This window comes from Haematobia irritans, chromosome 5, assembly GCF_050003625.1.
Source record: "Haematobia irritans isolate KBUSLIRL chromosome 5, ASM5000362v1, whole genome shotgun sequence".
Lineage (NCBI taxonomy): Eukaryota > Metazoa > Arthropoda > Insecta > Diptera > Muscidae > Haematobia > Haematobia irritans.
The window spans coordinates 157,880,221-157,908,013 of record NC_134401.1 but is presented as its reverse complement, the minus strand read 5'-3'; the positions used below and the strand labels follow the sequence as shown (position 1 = coordinate 157,908,013).

At 28.6% G+C, this 27,793-nt stretch overlaps 3 protein-coding genes and 1 long non-coding RNA gene across 4 annotated transcripts in view; 2 read left to right on the top strand and 2 right to left on the bottom strand.

The window, feature by feature from the left end:
• LOC142238151 (ejaculatory bulb-specific protein 3-like) overlaps window positions 1–27,793 on the top strand; it is a 48,075-nt gene that overhangs the window by 1,865 nt on the left and 18,417 nt on the right. The gene's annotated exons all lie outside the window — the stretch shown is intronic.
• On the bottom strand, window positions 391–3,140 carry Xxylt (Xyloside xylosyltransferase). The gene has a single exon (XM_075309707.1). The coding sequence runs from the start codon at window positions 2,983–2,985 to the stop codon at window positions 1,468–1,470; it is 1,518 nt and encodes a 505-aa protein (XP_075165822.1). The 5' UTR covers window positions 2,986–3,140; the 3' UTR covers window positions 391–1,467.
• LOC142240836 (ejaculatory bulb-specific protein 3) lies at window positions 6,495–17,099 on the bottom strand. The gene is made up of 3 exons (XM_075312581.1): window positions 16,943–17,099; window positions 16,483–16,838; window positions 6,495–7,040 (listed from the first exon to the last, which is right to left on the bottom strand). The coding sequence occupies exons 2-3, from the start codon at window positions 16,667–16,669 to the stop codon at window positions 6,901–6,903; spliced, it is 327 nt and encodes a 108-aa protein (XP_075168696.1). The 5' UTR covers window positions 16,670–16,838; window positions 16,943–17,099; the 3' UTR covers window positions 6,495–6,900.
• Window positions 23,584–24,326, top strand: LOC142241069 (uncharacterized). Its single transcript, XR_012723473.1, has 2 exons — window positions 23,584–23,831; window positions 23,901–24,326. It is a non-coding gene; the product is annotated as an uncharacterized LOC142241069 (long non-coding RNA).

Here is a 27,793-nt window from a genome sequence, read left to right as displayed (position 1 = left end):
CGACTATATTATACCCTGCACCACTTTGTAAATCCACATTTTCGATAATACATTTAAATCTTACTCCATCTGAACAAAATTTATAATATATAGACTTAAAACTTAAGTACACTAGTTAATAAAAAAATATTGGAAACATTTTAAACCGCACAAATTTTGAGGCAACTTCGCAAAAGTGTATTTATGATTTATCGGTCGATAGATATGTATTAGAAATAAAGGAAAATTTGAGTCAATTTTAAAAGTTTACGACTTAGTAGTTGCGATTTTAAAAGGAAAATGTGGGTATTTTGGTCATTTTTGCCCATATTGGAAAAACGTATATATGGAAGCTATATGGAAATCTGAACCGATTTCATCCAAATTTGACATGCATACTTTGTATTTTAATTCAACTCGCTGTGCAAAATTTCACATAAATCGGACTACAGCTTTGACCTCTGTGGTCATATGACGGAAAATCGAGCGAAAGATATATATGGGAGCTATATCTGACTATACTACTAATTGTACTCCTAGTGCAAAATTTCAACCAAATTGGGCTAAAACTCTGGCTTCTGGGGCCATATAAGTCCATATCGGGCGTAAGATATATATGAGAGCAATATCTAAATCTAACCCGATTTCTGCGACCTAGACCTTGATCACAAAAATGTGTTCACAGACAGACGACAGACAAAAATGTGTTCACAGAGCATTATTGCCAAAGACACCATGTGTCTATCTCGTCTCCTTCTGGGTGTTGCAAACGTATGCACTAACTTATAATAACCCTGTTCGGGTATAAAAATGCCAAAGTCGAAAGGGACTATAAAATACCTCAAAATTATTGAATTGGTTTAAGGAGGATAATATTAAAAATCCTTTGGAAGAGATTTAAGCAACGTCGAAATATTTTGCTTATCTTCAAGAAACGTGGACAAAGAACAACTAGTGAAAATTGTCTAAAATCTAAAAGGGATTAAAGATCTATTGCCAATTATCAAAAACTGACTTGTGGACATTATGGCCGTAAAGCACAATGGTATGCAATTGAAAACGCAATGTGTGGGGTCTATTCCCGGAAGAGATTCATGGTACAAGTTTGCGTGTACCTTTATTCTAAAGGGTGATTTAAGTTAATAGTGTTTACCGAACAGAGGTCAATAGATTGTTAAAATTAAACTCACTTTACGATAGAGTTTGGAAAGAAGCTACTTTTCTTTTCATTCATTGAGCAATGCAGACACAGTCCTCTTCAATGAAAATCGATAAAGTTTAGGAAGGTGCTGCTTTCTTTCCGTCAAATGACAATATTAGGCTTCTGCCGTCTGCATGGGACATTATGTTTAAATGCACACCCACCTGCGGTTAAGACAATGATTGAGACATCCTCAATCTACTACTGCATCGTCATCAGCATCATTTTTTCTGTGCAGTTTAAGTAAAAAAAAAATGAACATCGTTTACCAAACTAACATCTCCACTTCACTCTGGTACTCTGGCATTGCAATTACCATGATACATTTTAATACGACCCTTACACGTAAAATATTTGTCAAAGACATCACTATAGCCATGATCCTTCCACCATGTACACAACTGACGATTCCAAACACAATCCAAACGATATATCAAATTTGGAAATTCATAACCCAATAGCGTGAAGAAATCTTGATCTCCCAAATGACCCTTAAACATATATTTGGAGGTGATTTTACGCACCTCTGTATCTTGTAATTGATGATGATATAAATGCGATTTACGTATACGCTGTAAATGAAGTAATACTACACCGGAATTCAAACCTGGATAGCCATGTTTGGAGCCATGCCTCTCCAGTTTGCGTAATTTATGTGGGCTATGGATAACTAGGGGAGATTCCTCTGAAACCATTTCATTAGCTGCCTGCTGTGACGGCGATGCCGGCAAATAGAATGGACTTCCAAAGTCCGTATTTGTATAAGTGGCACGATATCGATACAATATGTGACGATATACGGGTGTCAATTCCGGTGCCAGACCAAACAAATGGTCTGGACCAAATCTCTCGAACTCATTGAACAAGAGACGTACATCGGAACGGAAGACGATATCACAATCAAGTAATATTGCACGCTGCATATTTTCATCGGCAATGCGATGTAAACCTAACGATAGGAAGAAAAGAGCATCACTGTAATAGGATTTGGGTGTAGAGCTAAAGTAAGGCGTCATAGTATTAACGATATCCATCACCTGCTCGGCACATAAATGCATGCTGTATAGACTGTAGATTATGGAGCGCCTGTAACGAGTTATCTCCGATTTGAGAATCTGTTCCACAGAATGACCACTGGTCTCATCTGTTAGTACATGCAGATGCATCAGGACCCCCGAATTGGCGTACTTCAGCAAGGAACGAGCAAATAATTCGAATTTTACATGTAGCTGATAGTTTTCCTTGGTGTATATAACGAATATGTTGTAATCAGATGTTGTACTAAGGCTGGATGAAGAGCCTCCGGTTGTTGAGCTACCACCTGAGGCCAAGTTGAAAATTTGCACTGATGCATTGCGCATTGTGGGAGGTTTCAATAGCACTGATTTCATAATTAAAGATTTTCGTGGTCTCCGTGTTGAAAATAACTTCATCTGCGTGTCCTCTCCCTTGCGACGATGGCGGCCTTCGTTTAGTGGCAGTGTTGTTTCCTCATCATCACCCTCCTCCTCTTGTGGAGGTATATTTATCATCAAATCTGAATCTAGGACATCTCCAATGTTCTCATTGTATACTACTGCGGATTCTTGGTGCTCATCCTTGTTGCTATTGTGGTCCTTATTCAAGAATAATGCAAATAGGGATCTTCTACCAATTACTGATGACTGTGTATTCGCATAGAAGATTATAACACAAACAATTGCTGATATGATAAGAAACATGAATTTGGCCATTTTCAAATGGCCCAGACCCAGTTTTCGGGTAGCACCACTAATTAATTTATCGCCCGGAGACATCGCGGCCATGTTCTTTCCAGGATGCAAAGTGCGAAAACTTTTCTTCCTTTTTTTCTACTCTCTCAACAATATGCGAGACCCGACCCCCCAACAACACTGAAATTTGGCCTAAATTGCAAAGAACAAAATTGCAAAGAGGAACGAAGAGCCTGTCGCAAATGTCGTATACACGGACGAAACGAAATGTCACGTAGGCTGAGTGGAAAGTTTCATGCTACGAGCTTTCGTTCGCACATGAAACTGGTTTAAGGTGGAATGGTGGAATTACATACCATGCGTTAATGCGACCGTTGATTGAAGAGTTGAATTTTCTCTTTCAAAGCAACAGCTCGGTTAGAGTGCTTCAAATAGAAAAAAATCAACCCTAACGCACGGATTAACGCATGATATTTAATTCAACCTTTACTGTTTTGGAAAAAAATGTATTGGTATTTCTGTAAGATTCAAAGATTGTACTCACGTCATTTTAGCACGCCTTTCTTATTTACTTTTCTTCTTAACATTTCGTTATTTACTATCTTTTCGTTTCTTCAGTACCTGCAGTAAACTTGCCTTTTCATACTGCTGCTAGTAGCATTTGTATTACCCTCGATTTGTATTGCCTTCTCACCCACATTTGAATGTAAACGAAAAAGTACTGGTACCTCACCCAAAGAGGGATTTCCATTAGATTCCAACAAACGTATCCAAGATAGGAGTTCCAGTAGCACATATGGCAAATATTGTGCCATCATCTTGCTGATGAACAGAACGTAACTTTCCAATTTCACTTTTTCTAGGCTTCCAAAGAATGGTACTTTTAACAGCGTGACATTTAACATAGCAAAAAAATTTGGATTTTATTAAATTTGTTTTTCTTATTAGCTTCTATTATTTGTACTATATTATTAAAATAAAATTGAAAAACAACAATGTTTCAAGATTTCCGGTAGGATTTTATTTATTGGAGCATAGTTCATTAAGTTTTGCTCCTTTGGAATACGTTTTGTTCTAGGTACACAGGAGCATCAGCAAACAAAGCTTATAGTCCTTCAAGTAAACTTTCATGTTGAAAGTTTCATTTTAATAATATAATACGTTGCGTTACGTTACTTTGTTGTATTATGCCATACTAATCTTCAAAATGTTATTATGAATGTGGAGCCTATTGCAATAACAGGGTAGTTCAAATTAAATATTTCCATTAACTGTTACTTACAACTTTTAAAAGTATAAAGTGAGTTAGTACTCACTTTAGTTAGTTAGTTCGAGTTTAGCCGCTAAAATCAAAAATAAATCAGTAAACAAATATAAAATTAAAAGTATTTGATGCAAATTTTAATATAACTTGGTGGGGAATAGCCCAAAGTAACTTTCTATAAAGTTTTTATTCTTTAAAATGGATTAGTAAAGAAAAGTACTCGTAAAAATGTCGATTTTAGCGGCTAAACTCGAACTTAATACCCACCAATAGGCGGTAGGTGATCCCTTGTTTACGGGCATTTCTTAAGGGAAGCCGAAAGTCCACGACGAAATACCGTGACGGCTAGCGGCGTGTCGCCAAATTAAAATCTATTCTAATTCCATGCCGGGAAATGGAATAGTGTTGCCATTGCTTATCAATTTCTCACCACTAAGCATTGTTGTTGCTTGTTCACGTGGAAATTCTTTTTTTTCTTGAAATAACTCAACAAATAACAAGCCATTACATGTTTTTATTCAAGTCCTTTATTAAATATTGAAAAATCAAGCTATATTAACCATCAAAAACACTCGAAAACGTCGCGGCAAAAAGGTTTCGCCTGCCGCCTATCACTATGGTTATATTTACACAAGGGCTGTCATTCTGGATCGATTCTATATTTTGAAACACCGAATCCCGGGATTTTTTCGGAATCCAGAAATTTCCGGGATTCTTTAAATGTTTTAAGTGATAACAATCTACAGCGCCAAAAAATTGTTGTTAATTAAGCCAAATTAGTTTAATTCAATTTTATTAACAAAAGAACATAGGTTAGGTTAGGTTAAAGGGGCAGCCCGATTAATTTTCAGGCTCACTTAGACTATTCAGTCCATTGTGATACCACATTTAACTAAAAGTACCTATTACATATGGGCACTTCTAGTCTTAACCACTGAACCTTCTCTATTATTTACTTTTACTTTTGTGGAACCAACCAGATTGCTCCAAAAACATTAACAAACTGCTTAAGTTAACGTTTTCCAGATCAGCCAGTAATCTAAAGCTATATGCTCCTAAAATTCGCTTACGCCTTACACAAAAAGCAGGACACTCACACAAGAGGTGTTTAATTGATTCCTTTCCTCCACATCATGACAGCTTATACAATAGTCATTATACTTCACACCTATAGTTTTTTGCAAATTCGCCTATCAGGCAGCGACCCGTTATAGCAGATATCAGGAGTGCTATCTGACGCCTTGAGAACACTAGCATATCTAGTGTGCGGTTTAAGTTTAAATGGGGCCATATTTGCTTGGTGTCGTTACAACCCTTGCAATTTTCCCATCGAATATTGGCCATCATAACAGCCTTCTCACGCAGTAAAAAAAAGAACATAAGAGTAAATTAAAAAGTCATTTCAAATTGCTATCACATTTAACGAACACTTGGTCCAACTGAACAACATGAAGAAAAGAAAAAACAAAAAATTATGACAAAAATAAATTAAAAAGTAGTTTCATATCGCTATCTTATTGATTAGATTATATATATATTCTTACTTTTGTGTTAATCCTTTCAAACCTATCAAGGCATCTAAATTTTTATCAGATAAACGCGATCTTGTCATATTGTCGACCGACCTTTTATCGTTTCTTTTTTATTTTATGTGGCAAGAAATCCATTTCACATGAACTCATTGCTCAAAAGAGGACCTTATCGTTTACTTCAATTTTTGATGAAATTGTGCTTTTTATAGTATACCTCATGTATAATAAATTCTAACTCAAGGTGTACCAAAAACGTTTATTAACTCAATTTGTCGGATATGAAATCTAAGGGCCCTTTGCACTGAATGGAGACTCCAATTTATTAATAAATAATGCTAAAAAGTCACAAATTAAACAATTTGCAATTAGTTTTTCGGGATGCCGAAAAATCCCGGGATTAAAAATAAAAAATCCCTGTATTTCGAGACGGGATTTATCCCGAGTGACAGCCCTAATTTACACACTCATATTGTTAATATATATACGTTGCGTTATGTTACGTATGATGTCAACTAATCTACAAAATGTTATTATGAATGTTGACCTATCGCAATAACAGGGTAGTTCAAATTAAATATTTCCATCAACTGTTTCTTTTAACTTTAAAAAGTTATGCTAATCAAGTACGCTTACATAAAATTAAAATTCTTCAAATAATTTATAGGAATCTATTTATGGCTCTTCTGACAATAGGAATGACAAAGTATTTTCACAGTTTTACAGTTGACAATATTTATAAATCATTGTTGCTGAAATAGAAATAATATGTATTGTATTTGTTAGCAGAATTAAATTAATTTAAAACATACTTTTAGGACTCATTTATTTAATTTATTAAAATAGTAGTTTACAAGCGGATAATATTGCAGCAAGAAATATTTTGTGTGGTGTATCCCATCATCATCATCATCTAGTTTCTATTCCACAATTATGAACGATTATAGTAGTTTCTTTATTTCGAATAATTTTTTTTGCGAATTATTACATACATATACCAATTACTGGATTTTTTCTTTGAATTTGAGCGAATTGAATTTTTTACTGTTGCTATATTTTACATTAATGTAAGATTTTGATTTTTTTAAGATTAGTAGTTGTTTATTTCTATGTATTATGCATGAAATTGATTTTTGTGCATAGGATAGTTAGATAGGCTCCATCCGGAAATTCTGTTTTCTGCAAAAGATGTTCGCTGACAAGTTAATCCATAATTTATGTTTTGTATTTTCTCAGGAGCATGGCCCAAACATCCGGATATTTTGTTTGTAGGAATGTGGTTAGTTTTTGAGCATTTTGGGCCTGTTGTGGAGAACAATTACGGCAATTACGTACAATTACCTCGGGCAAAGCAGCTAAAAAAAAGAAAAACATCATATGTGATTTTGCATAACTATGTTAATTAACAGCAAATTTTGCATTTAAGAACAAAGTTTTTTTTTGTACCAGGATTTGATGAGAGACATGCCAAAACGACGAAGTTTTCGTTCGACTGAAACACCAAAAACAGCTGATTTATGTTTATAAATAACGTTGCCACAATGAATTTTTATTTTGGCGCAACATTTTTCCAAAATTGTACCAAAATTTTTCCAAAATTTTTCCAAATTAAATTAATGTCATTAATAAAGTTAAAATTTTTCCAAAATTATACTTCGATAGAAAATTTTGTCAAATTTTTATTTCTATTCAAAACTTTTTCAAAATTTTATTTCTATAGAAAATTTTGTCAAAATTTCATTTCTCTAGAAAATTTTGTTAACATTTTATTTCTATAGAAATTTTTTGTCAAAATATTATTTCTATAGAAAAAATTGTCAAAATTTTATTACTATAGAAAATTTTGTCAAAATTTTACTTCTATAGATTTTGTCAAAATTTTATTTCTATAGAAGATTTTTTTTTATTTCTATAGAAAATTTTGTCAAAATTTTACTTCTATAGATTTTGTCAAAATTTTATTTCTATAGAAGATTTTTTTTTATTTCTATAGAAAATTTTGTCAACACTTTAATTCTATAGAAAATTTTGTCAAAATTTTATTTCTATAGAAAATTTTGTCAAAATTTTATTTCTATAGAAAATTTTGTCAAAATTTTATGTCTATAGAAAATATTGTCAAAATTTTATTTCTATAGAAAATTTTGTCAAAATTTCATATCTATGGAAAATTTGTCTATGGAAATTTTCTACATATTTTTTTTTGTCAAAACTTTATTTCCATAGAAAATTTTTATAAAATTTCATATCTATGGAAAATTTGTCAAACTTTTAGTTCAATAAAATTTTTACAAAATTTTCTTCCTATACAAAATACAGACAGCTGACGAGTGTAGTGAATCTACAGTAGCTTTAAGTAATTTTGTGTTGTCGATATTATACATACCCCTGAGGAAGCGGTTCAATATCGTAATCGTGAAATTTTGGGAAAAATAAATAAAATATTTAAAAGACCTCGAGCTTGAAAAAACATGATTTGATTATTCCATCAAAAATCAAATAAAAAACTAAAAAATTTCCTCCTACACAATATTGTTGCATAGTTTTGTATCTATACAAATTTTGTTTTAAGGTTTTTTTCTGTACAAAATTTTGGCAAAATTTTATTTTTATAGAAAAAAATGTTAAAATTTTATTTGTATAGAAATTTTTGTCAAAATTTTATTTCTACACTCATAGAAAAAAGCCTTCTAAAAACAGCAGTCGATGTCTGCTGTTATATTTTTGAACTTCAGGGGTTAATGAACAACAATTTATAAAATTTTTAGGTTATAAATTTTTCCCCAAAGCATATTTAAGAATCAAGACTAGTTTTTGGTATATTTTTGCACTGTAATATACTTACAAGCTCCTAAATACGATCAGCAAACATTTTGTTTGCTGTTATGCCTTAATTCGATAAATATTCAGATTTTTGGTCAAATACTATAGATATGCATAAAATATTGTGTTAATTATGTTAGGATAGCTCCTAAGTTGACATTTTTATTTGTTTTAGCCAAAATAAAACATGTTTTAGTGTAATCGAGCTTAAAAAATAGCAGGAAATGTTTGCTATTTCAGCAAACAATGACTGCTGTCCCTTTTTCAGCAGACTTTCTGCTGTTTTAGCAGACTTTTCTGCTATCCCTACTAACAAATTTCTTTGTGTGTACAGATTATTTTGGCAAAATTTTATTTCTACATAAAATTGTAAAAAAACTACCGAAAATGGACCAAAATCAACCAAATTCCATTTGGTTTGACCATCGGACCAAATTTAAAAAATAATAATTTTTTAGACCAATTTTGTTTCGATCGGACCAAAATGGCAAGGTTGTTTATAAATTTAATTTTTTTTCAGAGGCCACAATCTGTTGTTTTTGTTTGCTATTTAAAAAAAAACTAATTTCTTTCAGTTTATTAAATTTACCCATTCATAACGAAATTTTCATCTCTCAATTTATCGAATGTTTTCTGGTTTATGACAGTTTTACACCCACTTTGGAGTTTGCAATTTTTTCCATTTTTATTTAAGCTTAGTCATGCAATTGAAATTAAGAAAATAAAACGATTATGGCATGCCATAAACCCTTTTTTTATAATGTTATTGTCACAAACAACATTATGTGGATGTTTAAGTTTAAAGTTCAAATTGTTTTAAATCATAACATATAAAAAAAAAAAAAAACAAACAAAAACAAATTATTAAATATACATCCACATATAGCATCATAATATGCATATATTAACATCTATTTGCGTAAATTCATTTAATTTATACGTAACTAGTGTATATATTAAAAAAAAATAAGTTAATTATCCATAAAGGGTCGCAAAGAGTGCTTGTTTAAAAAATATTCCATGAGATGAATTATTAGACACATTAGTCATATTTGCAGTAATAAAAGAATATAAATATTCATATTTATTCTACACTAATTATAATTAATATATATTCACTAATTATAATTAATAATGATAACAAGATCACATATTATAAGGAAAATTCAGCTTCCCTAAAACCTGGAATTGATTTTACAATGTTTTATTTAAATTTAAGGCAAGAATGAACCGATTAAAATCTTGGTTCTTTCCAAGTTAATAAACTCAATTATAAATATCAGTCCAAATCAGCTTGTCCTTACCATCAACTTTGATAATGCTGGAGGTATGAAAATGGGAGTTCGGTCACCTTGTATTTATGAACGAATATTTACATCCAAATAATAAAGTAGTAAAATAGAAATAAAATTTTAACAAAATTTTCTGTAGAAATAAAATTTTGAAAAAATTTTCTGTAAAAATAAAAATTTTACACAATTTTCTATAGAAATAAAATTTTGACAAATTTTTCTATATAGAAATAAAATATTGATAAAATAATTTCTATAGAAATAAGTTTGTCCTTACCATATACTTTGATAATTGGTGTTTTCTTTTCTTGTAAAAAATGCGTACTTTTTTAATTTTGCCCGGAAAATTAGCTTTTTAGGTTCTTTTCTAAAAAAAAAAAACAGGCAAACGTGTGAAAAGGCTTCGAAGGCTTCTGTTATGAAAATAGTGCTAGGCATTTTGAGCAATGCCGACAAACAAGAGTGCTACGATTGTCATGGTTGCTCCTTTGAATTCATTTCTGCCCGCTTGCCCGATTGCTGGCAGTGTTGCCAGAATTTTTCTAGCTCTTTTCCCCAAATAATGATGTTTTCGTCCCCAAAAATCCCCAATTTAAACTTAAATTTCTAGCAAAAATCCCCTATACATTTTTGATAAGTTAAAAAAAAAAAAAAACTTGTCAAAAAAATAAATTTAAATTAAAATTTAAAAATTAAAAATTAAAATTTTTTCAAATCTAACTAGCTGCAATAAGATCATGATTTCGAACCACAACACCACGAGACTAGCGATCGTCTTCCAAATGCTGGAGGTATGAAAATGGGAGTTCGGTCGCCTTGTATTTATGAACGAATATTTACATCCAAATAATAAAGTAGTAAACTTAGGTGGTATACATGTTGCCAAAGTTGGTAGAGTTCTATCAGAAATGGTAGATTTTTTATTGTTTGGTAGGTTGGTACAATTTTTGATGTTTTGGTAGATTTTGCAAAGAGGTACTTCATAAATGTTCTATATAAATAAAATTTTGGCAAAATTTTCTATAGAAATAAAATTTTAACAAAATTTTCTATAGAAATAAAATTTTGAAAAAATTTTCTATAGAAATAAAAATTTGACACAATTTTCTATAGAAATAAAATTTTGACAAAATTTTCTATAGAAATAAAATTTTGACAAAATTTTCTATAAATCAAATTTTGATTTTCTATATAGAAATAAAATTTTGATAAAAAAATTTCTTTCGAAATAAAATTTTTCACAAAAATTTTCTACAGAAATAAAATTTTTACAAAATTTTCTATAGAAATAAATTTTTGTCAAAATTTTCTATAGAAATAAATTTTTGTGAAAATTTTCTATAGAAATAAAATTTTGACAAAATTTTCTACATAGAAATAAAGTTTTGACAACATAGAAATAAAATTTTGACAACATTTTCTATATAGAAATAAAATTTTGACCAACATTTTCTATACACTCAAAAAAAAGTGAACCCTATATTTCACTAAAGCTGATTTAATTCTCTTTTAGTTCAGAGAATTATTACGTTTTAAGAAAGTTTCCATGCCATTAACAATTTTTTGCGTACGTAAGTTAACTTAACTAAAGCAGAAGAAAAAATTATACACAATTGAAGTATAAAGATGAACTAAATTCGTGTCTCCCACAAAATAGTTCAGAATTTCTTAATATTTGTAAATTTTACCAATAATGCGTCCATCATGAACTTCGTATGGCACTAAAGACATTTTTGCAATTTTGAACTCCAATTTTTTCCTTCAAACTACGAAATTTTCTTTAATAAGTGAAAAATAATAATTTCGTTTGATAAATCTTCTCAAATTTGTCGAAAATTTTTTACTTGTTTTTGCGAAATCGGAGCGACATCTTCGTTTATAATACTGTTTAGTTAAAATTTTCTTCAATTAATCAAATTTTTGAACAATTAACTAAAATTTTCTTTCCTGGTGGGTTCACTGTTTTTTCAGTGTAGAACTTAAAATTTGACTAAATTTTCAATAGAAATAAAATGTTGACAAAATTTTCTATAGAAATAAAATTATAACAAAATTTTCTATAGAAATAAAATTGTGAAAAAATTTTCTTTAGAAATAAAAATTTGAAACAATTTTCTATACAAATAAAATTTTGATAAAATTTTCTATATAGAAATAACATTTTGATCAAATAATTTCTATAGAAATAAAATTTTTCACAACAATTTTCTATAGAAATAACATTGTGACAAAGTTTGCTATGGAAATAAAACTTTGACAAAATTTTCTATAGAAATAAATTTTTGTCAAAATTTTTCTATAGAAATAAATTTTTATGAAAATTTTCTATAGAAATAAAATTTTGACAAAATTTTCTACATAGAAATAAAATTTTGACAACATTTTCTATATAGAAATAAAATTTTGACCAAAATTTTCTATAGAACTTAAAATTTGACTAAATTTTCTATAGAAATAAAATTGTGACAAAATTTTCTATAGAAATAAAATTTTAACAAAATTTTGTATAGAACTAAAATGTTGATGAAATTTTCTATAGAAATAAAATTTTGACAAAATTTTCTATAGAAATAAATTTTTGTCAAAATTTTCTATAGAAATAAATTTTTGTGAAAATTTTCTATAGAAATAAAATTTTGACAAATTTTCCTACAGAAATAAAGTTTTGACAAAATTTTCTACATAGAAATAAAATTTTGACAACATTTTCTATATAGAAATAAAATTGTGACCAACATTTTCTATAGAACTTAAAATTTCACTAAATTTTCAATAGAAATAAAATGTTGACAAAATTTTCTATATAAATAAAATTTTGAAATAAAATTTTAACAAAATTTTCTATAGAAATAAAATTTTAAAAAATTTTCTATGGAAATAAAAATTTGAAACAATTTTCTATACAAAAAAAAATTTGACAAAATTTTCTATAAATAAAATTTTGACAACATTTTCTATATAGAAATAAAATATTGATAAAATAATTTCTATAGAAATAAAATTTTTCACAAAAATTTTCTATAAAAATAAAATTTTGACAAAGTTTGCTATAGAAATAAAATTTTGACAAAATTTTCTATAGAATAAAATTTTTGTCAAAATTTTCTATAGAAATAAATTTTTGGTAAAAAATTTCTATAGAAATAAAATTTTGACAACATTTTCTATATAGAAATAAAATTTTGACCAAAATTTTCTATAGAACTTAAAATTTGACTAAATTTGCTATAGAAATAAAATTTTGACAAAATAAAATTTTGGACAAACTTCTTTATAGAAATAAAGTTTTGATATACAAATAAAATGTTGACAAAATTTTCTATAGAAATAAAATTGTAACAAAATTTTGTATAGAACTAAAATTTTGATAAAATTTTCTATAGAAATAAAAATTTGATAAAATTTTCTATAGAAATAAAAATTTGATAAAATTTTCTATAGAACTATCATTTTGACAAAATTTTCTATAGAAATAACATTTTGACAAAATTTTCTATAGAAATAAAAATTTGACAAAATTTTCTATAGAACTAAAATTTTGACAAAATTTTCTATAGAACTAACATTTTGACAAAATTTTCTACAGAACTAAAATTTTGACAAAATTTTCTATAGAACTAACATTTTGACAAAGTTTTCTATAGAAATAACATTTTGACAAAATTTTCTATAGAAATAAAATTTTGACAAAATTTTCTATAGAACTAACATTTTGACAAAATTTTCTATAGAAATAACATTTTGACAAAATTTTCTATAGAAATAACATTTTGACAAAATTTTCTATAGAAATAAAATTTTGCAAAATTTTCTACAAAAATAAAATCTTGTCAAAATTTTCTATAGAAATACAATTTTCTATAGTGATAAAATTTTGACAAATTTTCCTATAGAAATAAAATTTTGGCAAAGTTTGCTATAGAAATAAAATTTAGGCAAAATTGTCTATAGAAATAGAATATTGACAAAATTTCCTACAGAAATAAAATTTTGTTAAACAAGATTAAACCGATTTCTCGAAAAAATCCTCAAATTTATAGAAATTCCGCACCAAATCCCCAAGTCCCCAACTCAGAAATTTCGTCCCAATTCAGGAAAAATACCCAATTAGGGAAAAAATCCCCAATACTGGCAACACTGGTTGCTGGCAATATTTAAAAAATACGCATTCTGTACAGCAAAAATGAAAGGCAAAGCACTTTTATCAGAAAAGAAAACACCATTAGTTCACTTATATGTTAACACATGATATGACAAAGTACCTGTCATATAAGTGAGCTGAACAAATAACGGGATGTCATTATATCTTACCTAACCTATAAAAGATTTAGAACAAAACGACTGTTTTAGCAATTTTTTTCTGTTTGAATAATAAGATTTTTTGAGCCTAGGTGTAACTTTTGTATGAGCTCTCCAGAACATCGATTAATGGTTAAAAATTGCCCGTTTCCAAACCCCTTTTTACATGTTTTTTTTTTTTATTTAAAAAAAACTTTATCGATGCTTTAGTGAATTTTTACGGGATATTGGGCGGAATACAATCATTCCGAATCTGTATTGCCAAAAACTAAGCAGTGGGTTAACTTGTTGGTTTTTTTATTGTATAAACTTGTAGTGGAAACGATGATGGCCATTTACTTATCCACTACTAGGTTATGTTATTTATTTGTTATGAATTATTAGTTTTAAATCAATTTGCATGGACAAGACTCATTCATACGCCCGTGTGATTTTTTACGCAAACACAAGACATATGAACGAGTTTTGGCTTCGATTAAATTGAAATTGATAAATTTCTTCGGCTTATCCGACTGACACATACCCTTAGGTTAAAATGATTTAACTAAAAAAAAATATCAAATGTTTTCGATTTACCTTGTTTAATGCTTCTTTTAATATTTGAATGATATCGTCCAAAAATTGAACTCAGTATGGTGGAGAAAATGTGGATTTATGTTAGAAAAGTTTAACTAAAATATTTTACAAATTGCCACATTATACAAATGAATTAATGCTTTTTGGAAAATAATAATAAATTGACTACAAGGTTAAAAGGCGTTCCAAAATAGGAGATGTCTTTCCACACTTTATTTTAAAGACATTGTTTGTTTGAAACAAAGTATAATTTTACTGGAAGTCGAGTCTAAATTCGGAAAAATTAAGTTTTCGTTAACACGCTTTTTAAGTATTTTAATATCACTTGAAAAAATCGTAGTAGGTTGAGTAATCTTTCATCCTAGGTCAATTTGTTTTTCTTTCATTGTAAAAACTGTCTTTAAAATCCTTTCACCCAGAAAAAAGCGAGACAAATACAAAAGAAAAGGTAGGCTTATATAAGAAAAACTAAAATATTTTAGTAATTGCAACATGATCCAAATAAAATGGGAGCCATCGTGGTGCAATGGTTAGCATGCCCGCCTTGCATATAGAAGGTCGTGGGTTCGATTCCTGCTTCGACCGAACACCAAAAAGTTTTTCAGCGGTGGATTATCCCACCTCAGTAATGCTGGTGACATTTCTGAGGGTTTCAAAGCTTCTCTAAGTGGTTTCACTGCAAGGTGGAACGCCGTTCGGACTCGGCTATAAAAAAAGGAGGTCCCTTATCATTGAGCTTCACATGGAATCAGGCAGCACTCAGTGATAAGAGAGAAGTTCACCAATGTGGTATCACAATGGCCTGAATAGTGAGCCTGATACATCGGGCTGCCACCTAACCTAACCTAACCTAGATCGACTCAGGGACCCACCCTGAGCTTTATTGCCAAAGACACCATGTGTCTATCTCGTCTCCTTCTGGGTGTTGCAAACATATGCACTAAATAACTTATAATACCTTGTTCCACAGTGTGGCGCAGGGCATACAAATTGTAAAAATGTCTTTAGCGTCTTAAATTGTAACTATCTTGAACTCCATATAGGTTCAAGACAGATACAATTTAAGAAAAATTTACTTATTTGAGAAACTTCTGTACTAAATTTAAGCTAACTTCACCTATTTTAGGAAAATATGAACTATATTTAAAAAAAATTGTGTACTTCATTTGTATGAAATTTTTTCTCATTTTTAGTTCACGTCCTTAAAGTAAGCAAAAATTAAACTAAGAAAATTTTTCTCACATTTGGCCAAATTGAACTAAAATTAACTAACTAACATAATAAACTTAAATCGGCTATAAAAAATGTCGTTGTCTTTTTTCTGGGAATAAAGGAAGGTTAAAATCTTTGGATCCAAGTAAACTTGTTTTGAGTGTATAGACTATATTTATGGTTTCAAATTTTAGATAACTGCACACCAACAAAAATGTTGCAATTTTCCCCCTAAAGTGTTACAACGGTAACACTGACCAGAACTAGATAAATATGCATTCAAAAACAAACAAAATAAAATAAATTATAACCATTTTAAAGCAATCATATATACTGTCCATTCAACTTGGCTGGAAAAACTTGCCCTAACTTGCAAAACAAAAAAAAAAAAAAATATATAAAAATATACAGCTGTCAAACTGGGATTTTTTAAAAGGCCAATGGACAGACGGACGGACATACCTAAGTTCTTTGGCATTACCAATGACCTTAAAAGCTTTTTAAAAAAAGCACGACGAATGGAATATTTTCCATGGCACTAACACTTACACACACACATACACGGGATTGGTATCTGTATCTTGACATTATTTACCTTTAAGTTGACGACCCAATTGATCACAGGGACTTTTTTCAAGAACACACATTATCTGGCGGCTGACAATCACCTGATTATTCAGGAGTTTGTTAATATTCTTCTCATCACAATTGACCACTACCGATGTACAAATGAGACAAACCAACAGGGATAAGGCAAAACGCCACAGCATCATTGTTTTCATAATCCTTCACTGCTCTGGATGTGGTTGTGAAAAGATGGCTATAGGAGTTTTAGGTTTGTTCTCCTTAAAAACCAATGCGAGTGGGGGATTTATTTTCTGTGTTGGTAATAAAGTAGTTTTCGTTGAATTTATAAAATCCCTATTTTGGATATTTCTATTGGGGTCTCAACTGAAATACAAAAAAAAAGAACATAATAATAAATAAATTTGTTTTGTGTGACAATTTATTAAATGAATACATTTGTTTATTGTTATTGTTTTATTTGTTCTTACGTTTTTTGAATAATTAATTAGCTTTGAAGTGGGTATGCTGCTGGTTTTTTATTTGCTTCTTCTAAATCGGAATAATTCAAAGTTGAGAGATGGATGGTGTGATACGTGCTGTACGTCAATATCTCTACTGATTTTTGATTTTTTGTTGTTATTGTTGGTGTGTGATTTCCTGGTCTGATGAGACATCCAGCCAGCCAGAAACCATGCGCATCACACATCAAATTCCATCCATCCTCTAAGTACATCCTATGTTATTTGACTTCTTCTTTCTCTTTAGGATACTTTTTTTACTGTAGTACACTGAAGAAATGGGTTTGTTTGGCTAATTAAATTTTGATAAAATTTTATTTCTATAGAAAATTTTTTCCAAATTTTATTTCTATAGAAAATTTTGACAATATTTTATTTCTATAAAAAATTTTGTCAATATTTTATTTATATATAAAATTTTGTCAAAATTCTATTTCTACAGAAAATGTTGACAAAATTTTATTTCTATAGAAAATTTTGATAATGTTTTATTTCTTAGAAAATTTTGACAAAATTTTATTTCTATACAAATTTTTGACAAAATTTTATTTCTATAGAAAATTTTGACAACATTTTATTTCTATAGAAAATTTTGACAACATTTTATTTCTATAGAAATTGTGACAAAGTTTTATTTCTATAGAAAATTTTGACAAAATTTTATTTCTAAAGAAAATTTGACAAAATTTTATTTCTAAAAATTTTGTCAATATTTTATTTATATAGAAAATTTTGTCAAAATTTTTTTTATGTAAAATATTGTCAAAATTCTATTTCTACAGAAAATTTTGACAAAATTTTATTTCTATAGAAAATGTTGACAAAGTTTTATTTCTTAGAAAATTTCGAGAAAATTTTATTTCTATAGAAAATTTTGACAAAATTTTATTTCTATAGAAAATTTTGACAATATTTTATTTATATAGAAAATTTTGTCAAAATTTTATTTTTATATAAAATTTTGTCAAAATTCTATTTCTACAGAAAATTTTGACAAAGCTTTATTTCTATAGAAAATTTTGTCAAAATTTTATTTCTATAGAAAATTTTGACAAAATTTTATTTCTATAGAAAATTTTGACAATATTTTATTTCTATAGAAAATTTTGTCAATATTTTATTTCTATAGAAAATTTTGACAAAATTTTATTTCTATAGAAAATTTTGACAAAATTTTATTCTATAGAAAATTTTGACAAAATTTTATTCTATAGAAAATTTTGACAAAATTTTATTTCTATAGAAAATTTTGACAAAGTTTTATTTCTTAGGAAATTTTGACAAATTTTTATTTCTATAGAAAATTTTGACAATATTTTATTTCTATAGAAAATTTTGTCAATATTTTATTTATAAAGAAAATTTTGACAAAATTTTATTTCTATAGAAAATTTTGTCAAAATTTTATTTTTATATAAAATTTTGTCAAATTTCGATTTCCACAGAAAATTTTGTCAACATTTTAATTTGTCAAAATTTTTTTATGTAAAATATTGTCAAAATTCTATTTCTACAGAAAATTTTGACAAAATTTTATTTCTATAGAAAATGTTGACAAAGTTTTATTTCTTAGAAAATTTCGAGAAAATTTTATTTCTATAGAAAATTTTGACATTTTATTTCTATAGAAAATTTTGACAAAATTTTATTTCTATAGAAAATTTTGTCAAAATTTTATTACTATAAAAAATTTGGTCAAAATTTTATTTCTATAGATTTTTTTTTGTCAAAATTGTATTTCTTATAGAAAATTTTCTCAAATAATTTTTTTCTATAGAAAGTTTGGCAATATTTTATTTCTATAGTAAATTTTGACAATATTTTATTTCTATAGACAATTTTGTCAATATTTTATTTCTATAGAAAATTTTGTCAATATTTTATTTCTATAGAAAATTTTGACAAAATTTTATTTCTATAGAAAATTTTGACAATGTTTTATTTCTATAGAAATTTTTGACAAAATTTTATTTCTATAGAAAAGTTTGACAATATTTTATTTCTATAGAAAATTTTGTCAATATTTTATTTATATAAAAAATTTTGTCAAAGTTGTATTTCTATAGAAAATTTTGTCAATATTTTATTTCTATAGAAAATTTTGTCAAAATTTTATATCTAAAGAAAATTTTGACAATATTTTAATTTTATAGAAAATTTTGACAAAATTTTATTTCTATAGAAAATTTTGACGAAATTTCATTTCTATAGAAAATTTTGTCAAAATTTTGTTTCTATAGAAAATTTTGTCAAAATTTTATTTCTATAGAAAATTTTGTCAAAATTTTATTACTATAAAAAATGTTGTCAACATTTTATTTTTATAGACAATTTTGCCAAAATATATAGATTTATGAAATTTATAGAAAATTTTATCTCAATAGAAAATTTTGTCAAAATTTTATTTCTGTAGCAAATTTTATTTCTATAGAATTTTTTTCTCAAATTTTTATTTCTATAGAAAATGTTGTAAAAATTGTATTTCTATAGGAAATTTTGTCAAAATTACATTTCTATGGAAAATTTTATTTCTATAGAAAATTTTGTCAAAATTTTATTTCTATAGAAAATTTTGTCAAAATTTTAGTTCTATAGAAATTTTTGTCAAAATTTTACTTCTATAGAAAATTTTGTCAAAATTTTATTTCAAATTTTATTTTTGTCAAATTTTATTTTAATTTCTTTAGGAAATTTGGTCAAAATTACATTTCTATAGAAAATTTTATTTCTATAGAACATTTTGTCAAAATTTTAATTCTATAGAAATTGTTGCCAAAATTTATTTTTTTTTAGGAAATTTTGTCAAAATTTTATTTCTATAGAAAATTTTGTCAAAATTTTATTTCTATCGATTTTTTTTCATAATTTCATTTCTATCGAAAATTTTGTCAACATTTTATTTCCGTAGAAAATGTTGTCAATTTTTTTCAATAGAAATAAAATTTTGTCAAAATTTTATTTCTATAGTTCAGTTAGTTAATTTAACTAACATACGCAAAAAATTATTAGAGTAAAGGAAACTTGCTCCAAGTCTATGAACTAAAATAAAGTTAAATTCGCTTTAGTGAAATAGAGGGTTCATTTTTTTTGGTATATATTTTTACATGTTCGTAGAAATATATTAAATAAAAATACAATAAAAATAATAAATTTTTCTCAGTGTATCAATTCTCGTTTCATTTCGCATATGGCTAGGGTTAGGTATACTCACCCACACTTTTGCCATACCATGCATTCCTTTGTCATGTTACACATAGTAACATTTTTTTATGTCAATGAGACAACATTACATTTACAGTATGTTGATGGCTGTTAACATATAAATGTTAACAGTAACGGCCTATGCTATAAAAATCAAGAGATTTGAATTGTTTTCATTGGGAATACTCATACTTCGGCGGTTATGTATTTTTTTAATTAATTTCATGGATATGTACGTGCAAACTGCCATGACTGTATTCCATGAAATTAACTGGAAGAAGGGTTCTCATTATTTCCGTATTTGAATTCAAGTCAGCTTTTTTAAAGTTCATCAAAATTATAGAGTGGAATAAATTGTGCACACATTAAACTGAGTGTTGATGTTGTAGAGAATATTCCATGATGACGATGTAATTAAGCACACAATGTCTGTGGGCAATGAATTCGTAGAATTTAATTCCTATACATCTGTACTGAAAAAAATACACTGAAAAAAAACAGTGAACCCACCAGAAAGAAAATTTTAGTTAATTTTAGCAAAAAAGGTTATATCTAGAAAATTTTCACTAAACTGTATTACAAACGAGGGTGTCACGCCGATTTCACAAAAATAAATAAATAATCCCTCATGTTCTGATATTCGAAATCGAAAAAATACTCATGGAATTAAATCCAATTCAGATTTGATCTTCTCATTAAAGAGAACTGTATTGCCAAATTTTTAATTTATATGTTTTAGGAATAAGAAAATATTGCTCAACAAAAATTTTACGATTTTCGATTCCGAATTTCGGAAAATGGGGGAATTTTCGACAAATTCAAGAAATTTATTAGACATAATTCATTTTTTCACTTGTTAAAGAAAATTTAGTAGTTTGAAGGGAAACATTGTGGTTCAAAATTGCAAAAATGTCTTTAGTGCCATACGAAGTTCATGGTGGGCTCATTATTGGTAAAATTTACAAATTGACACGTTTTTCAAAACTTTATTTTAAAGAGGTTTTTTACTTGAATCATAGTATAATTTCTACTGGAAGTCGAGTCTTAATTTGGAAAATAAAGTTGTCGTTAACTCGTTTTTAAAGGACTTTGATAGCATATGAAGAAAACAGGTGAGAAAGCGAAAAATTAAAATTTGCTTCCTAGAAGCAAGTACGCAAAACCCAAATTTAAAAGAGAATTGTCTCTTAAAAGTATCCTTACTTGTATTCTGCGCTTCTTTGGCTCGGAATCAATACCAAATTTTTTAATGTAAAGACAAAATCTTTGGAGCCGGATATGCTTGTTTTGCAGTGTACACAAAGAAAATTTCATTAAATTTTTTCTACCAGTGTATGCCTAAGGTGAAACATAATATGTTTGAACAATACATACAATATTTTGTTTGGACCAATCCTGAAAATATATATGCTTGAAGCAGAATGTGTTTGGGGTACAGAAGCGATTTTTTTAGGGTGCCTAATGTGCTAACTAAAACAAATCGCATAAATCAAGGGTTACCTGTATTATTGAACTGTTTCATTTGAGAGACATTCCCCACAAATTACACCTGGAAATATATCTAGAGCAAAATATCATCCTCATGAAACGATTAATACCTAATCAAGTTGTAAACTAACTACCGGTTAAAAAAAGGTTAGATGATCAATCGAGCAATTTTAATTTGATCTTATTTGGTCAAGCTATTGTTTTAATTAATCTTATTGAATCAACAATTAGATGTACATTATAAATGTTAATAATTGTTGCTTTATTTACCATAGGTACTAACAACGTGGGCATTTCTCAGAAGTGTTTGGGGATGAAACGAACAATTAAGTGCGAACCGTTCATATAATCCTGTGTATTAGGGTAGTACACTTGTTATAACGTCCACCATAAGATGGGGGTATATTATCTTTGTCATTATAACCCTTGTCATTGAGCTTAACATGGAATCGAGCAGCACTCAGTGATAAGAGAGAAGTTCACCAATGTGGTATCACAATGGACTGAATAGTCTAAGTAAGCCTGATACATCGGGCTGCCACCTAACCTAACCTAACTTTGTCATTACGTTTGTAACACATCGAAATGTTGATCTGGTTCGTGGTGAAGTCCGTCCGTCTGTTTGGGATAACGCTAACTTCCGAACGCAACAAGCCATCGACTTGAAACTTGGCATAAGTACACACAAAAAAATTTTTTTCTGATTCAATCACGAAATTAATTGATCCAATTAATTTTTAATTGAAATGTCTTCAATCACAGAAATGATAGTATCAATTGCAAATGTATTGCAAATGGGACATATTGGACAACTTTTACGTATAGCCTCCATACAAACCGACCTCCAGATTTGGCTAACAGAGGCTCTAAGAGAAGCAAATTTGGTACGTAGTATTAGTATTTGGTCTCTAACAATCATGTAAAAATTGGTCGATATCGGTCCATAAATATATATAGGGCCCATATAAACCGACCTCCAGATTTGACCTTGGAGGAGCAAAATTCATCTGATCCGGTTGAAATTTGGTACGTGGTGTTAGTATGTGGTCTCTAACAACCATGTCAATATTGGTCCATATCGATCCATAATCATATATAGCCCCCATATAAACCGATTCCATATTTGGTTTTGGAGTCGATCCGATTCAGCTGAAATGTTGTGTAATTATATGGACATTAACAACCATGCTAAACTTGATCCATTTTGGTATATATCTATATAAAACCTCAATCACAAAAAAATTGCGACCCCCATATTTCCATTCTAACTCTCCAATTACCGCTCAAAAGTCCATATCGGTTCGTAATTACTTGTAGACTTACCTATATATACCTTTTTTGTCTAACGTATACCACGTATGGACTAACTTACAAGGGTAAACTATAAGGGTACGAAAGAGTACCAGAGTACACACCTTTTATACGAGTACATATATACAACGTCCATATATAGCTTTTATTTGGTGTCATGACAAAAAAAAAACGTTTTAGCTTACTCGTAATATGTACCTAGCCATGCTAGCTTAATAAAGCAGGTTAGCTTATTGTTTGTAAAATAGGAATTGTACGAGTTTTCGTACTTTTTTCGTACAAATTTCAATCTTAAAACGCAACATAGACACAAGAAGGTGTGGAGTACTCAAAAAAATTTTCCCAAAATAAAACATGAAATGAACAAAAAAACATAACTGAACTATTTTCAAATATATTTTTCTGATATAGATTTCCTATCAAGTAATCGAAATGATAGTTTTTATGTACCACCTTAATATTGTAACTATTGCACGCAGTTGCTACAAGGTTAATTTTTTGTGTAATTTAATTGTTTATTTTACAAACTAGTTATTGTGTTTTGTTTTATAAACGATCTTTAGAACTTTCTTTTTTTTTGTTTCAATTTTAATGCGATTTGAGTTGTTGTTCACTGGAGTTAAAAACATTAAAGATTTCTTTGCGATAAATTCGAAATGCTTCATCGAACATTGGGGTCAAATGAATTGTTCATTTGTTGATAGGGGAGGTTGATGTGTTGTTTACTTGGATTTTTTTTATTGTAAAATAGTATTTATTACTTTTGTATCAAAATATACGTATGTAAAGATCGCCTACTGACACTTATGGCAAAAAATTTGCGCTTGGTTAATTGTAGAATGAATTTAGTTCGTTACTGGTTGGTAGATTTTTATTAAAAAAAAAGAAAACAATTTACATTTTTTTCAAACGTTACATATTGTTCCAGGATAATGCAGTAACCCTGCCAACATTTTGTGAATTGGACGGCACTTCTGAGAATCCCCACCACGTCGAAAACTGTCCTATACGATATCCAAAACTTCTCGCAAAAGCGCCGTCACTATTGAGAAGTTGTACCACGCCAAGTTACTACAAAAAAGTATCGCATGAGTGCAATTATTAGGTGCCTTTTTAGATAAATTTAGAACGACGCCAATAAGAGCCCCTTCGAGCTATCAGAAAAAGTGCATTTTAAGATAGTTGTTAAAGAATCATTGTGGTCAAGTAAAACAAGATTGTTTAGATGTTTATTAATTTGATTAAACATTTATAAATTCTTATAAATATATACAATTATACGACTATCACATCACATATAACATAATTTTTTACATTAATAAAAGAATGATGTTGAGTTACAACTAGAAAGTTACATGTTGTAGCGTGTTTTTATACTCGATGGAGGCAGCGTGTCTGAAAAAATATCTGAAAAACTATCCTTTTATTCCATTTGGAAAGTCAAAAATTGTTCACCATATACCTTTCACAATTTTAAGCGAAATAACTATGTTTTCAGCACTTCATGATCGTTTTTATTTAAATAAATTATAATAAATAGTTGGGCTTGGTGTTTCACAAAATACTCTTTTAACAATAGTGATGGCAAAATACTTTCATATACATTCCGAACTTTTTGATACGCTTCCCCCATCACAGTTGAAGATTGTTGTAGTATTACTTACGAGTCTGTGGTAGCGATGAGGATGAAATGGAACTTTGAAATGCTGGCAGGGAAGTGATCTCATTGAGATGATATGGAAAATTGTAAATTCCAAGGTCGGTCTGTTGATAATTAAAAAATTTGATGATTTCTAAGCCGAACTCAACAAATTCTGGGAATCGATCATAGTTCGTAAAAAGTAGGGAGATATATAGAACAAAGAATATTAAGAATTGAACTGAAAATACGATACCTTTAATTATACTATGCACGAGCAATAGTCATAGGAATATATTCCAGAGCAAATGCTATTAGTAATACCAGAATTCGAATTTTGTTCAAAAGTTATGATCCTGTTTATTTGTGTGCCGAAGCACACGTGAAGCTCGTCACTTTTCAAAAAGAGCCGGTCGACATGCCAAGTCCGTTTTCGATAATGCTTAGTTTCTGCGAAAAACGAATATCTTCAACTATCTCTGTAAATACGGTCTCAAACCCAGGGATGTTACCTTATTTATGAGAAATAATATGCCCATTAGCGTAGCTAGACAATTTTCCTAGGGGGGGCTATAGCCCCCCTAGCTAAAAAATTATAGACTGAACTTATAGGTTCAATTAATGTTTTATTTCATAAAATTGAATAAAAAATTAGACATCAAAATAACTCGACAATTAATTTACAATAAAGCAACTAAAAGTAGTTCCACACTTTTCCCAGCAAAAAAATTGTGAGTTGTTCTAAAGGCACAACTTTAAAAGTACTTCGAAAAATGTCCTCAATTATTTTAACTACACAGGACGTTTTTTACTTCTTTTTTTTTCATATTTTAATGTGTAATTTTTTGTTTTCTTTTTTTTCAAATAGTTTAAAAATAAGAGTACGAATAAATAAATTGGTACAAATTATTCAAATTTTGGCACAAAACTGCTAAATCCATTATAGAAAAATCGATAATTTTGGAAATTATTCGAGGAAAAAGTTTTAACCAAGCGTCAGAATGCATTGAAAATCATAAAAACAATATAAAAATTATTTATTTGGGAAAATATCACAACATTTTTTAATTCACATTCAAAACACTGAATTCGGATCTCATCTTAAGAAGTGATGCAAATTCATTGCAACGTCTGTTGAAACGGTGGACATTTGTCCTATGACAAGCTCATATTACATTCATTGCTTCTCCGCCAATTTTGCAGCACTTCTAGACCCAAAAAGAACATTTTCACTACTTTTTTGGCAACGCTTTTTCGCAGCATTATTAAGATATTAATTTATGAAAGAATAGTTTTAATATCAATTACTATTTTTTAAATTAAATTAAACTAAATCAATCATAAGTTCAACCAAAGCTTTATTTCATAAATATCTGACTTCAAACATTGCCATCGGCAACTGCTACCACAACCCAAGTAATTCGATTGTTCGTGAAAGTCTTTAGCGGAACTTTGTGCGATTGTATATACTTGTTTAATTTTTATAAAAATTAAAAAAAAAAACTATTGACATTTATTGAAAAATGGAAAATCATAAATAGAGTTTCAAATTCTGGGGGGGGCTAAAATTTTTCTGGGGGGGTCTAAGCCCCCTCCCCAGAGGCCTTCCTACGCTTATGAATATGCCTGCCTATTTTTTCGAGCGAAAAATCCAGGTTTGCATAAATATGTGTCTAAAAATACTCAAAACAAAGATTTCGCATTTATTCCGCGCTAACGTTTTTTTATATGATTCGTGCGAAAATATGATCTTAGTACTAGGATTAAAGGGTGATTTTTTTAGGCACACAGAAAAAAATTTATTGTAAATCTGAAAGATAAAATTAACTAATATTTATGGAAAAAATGTTATTTAGTTTTAGTTTATTTTTAAACTTTTGTAAGAAATTTTCCCCAGCCCAACGATTGTTGTCTTTTTTCCATGTATATTGTATGACCTAATGTTAGTAAAATTTCAATGACGTACAAATCAGTTCAATTCTAACTAAAAAGAAGACGTTTTTCGTACACTTCTCAAAAATAGTAAGAATGAACTACAGCGTGGTTAAAATGAGAATGATCTGATGGCTAAGACTTTTTTCTTTATTTTTAGTTCATTTTTGGTTTTCGAGAGAAAGAGCATTTCGTAAATTAATTTATTTATTTCAATCTATGGAATAACAAAATTTCTTACAGACTAGGACTTAAAACTAAAAATATATAAGATCTAATAAATTAGCGAATTTTTCTATATTAACCATTAAATCTAAATTGTATTCATTGATTCTGTTGAACTCTTTTAAAGCCCTTGTTATAGGCTCATTAGAAGAATAATTCATTCTATGTAATGGAACTTAAAAGAACTTATTATGACGCAGAAGACTTGGAGGGACATTCAAATGCAAAAGTTTAAGCAAATGGTAATTAAAAATTCAAAAATGTCGGAAAATGTTAATTTCATGAATCTCAAAATTTGGAATGCAATTTAGTTCAATTTTCATACGAGATAGTTCATTTTTCCCACAATGTAGACTACTTATTTTTTTTGTAAATTGTAGGGAAGGTATTAATATTTGACAAAGACCAAATTGTTCTTATGTTTTAAGGCACGTCTAATTATCTATTTAAATAATATTTAATTCCCACTTATTTTGAAAGGTGAAAGCAAACATCTTCACATTGAGATATACCAGGCCTTTCGATGCTAAATGGAAATTTACATTGAATGCGATTAAGTTTCTGAAAAACAAAACACAATGCAACAAGAGGTTACGTACATTCTTTCACAAACAAATTGAAAAAAAGAACTGAACAAAAAAATTCAATTAAATATTTATAATTAATCAGTAAACTATGAATTAAAACAATCGCATCTCGTTGGTGTGACCATCATTATACATGCATGCAGTTTCGAATGCTAATGCTATGAAAGGTAGCATTGTACGAGTATTGTATTGTATTTGTTTGCGGTTGCTGGCGAAGGAAATTTTTCAATTCAAATTTAAATTTCTTTAATGAAACCCCTTTGCATTAGTAATCAAAGGTTATAATGCAATTGAATTCATTCATTAACACTAAAGTTTTTATTTCAATATAATTGCTCTAGTATTTATTATCATTGTGTTTCATATTTTTTTTGTATGCGATTATTAACAAGTTTTTCTAATAAAAAACGGAATATTAACGTCACAACATTAAGACGA

What these genes read in the sequence shown, in the direction of transcription:
- Xxylt (XM_075309707.1), bottom strand. Translation starts at nt 2,985, where the DNA reads ATGGCCGCGATGTCTCCGGGCGATAAATTAATTAGTGGTGCTACCCGA.
- LOC142240836 (XM_075312581.1), bottom strand. Translation starts at nt 16,669, where the DNA reads ATGAAAACAATGATGCTGTGGCGTTTTGCCTTATCCCTGTTGGTTTGT. An exon ending in ATTGGGTCGTCAACTTAAAG is followed by an intron (nt 7,041 to 16,482) that starts GTAAATAATGTC and finishes TCTTTTTTTTAG; the next exon opens with CTGCTTTGCCCGAGGTAATT.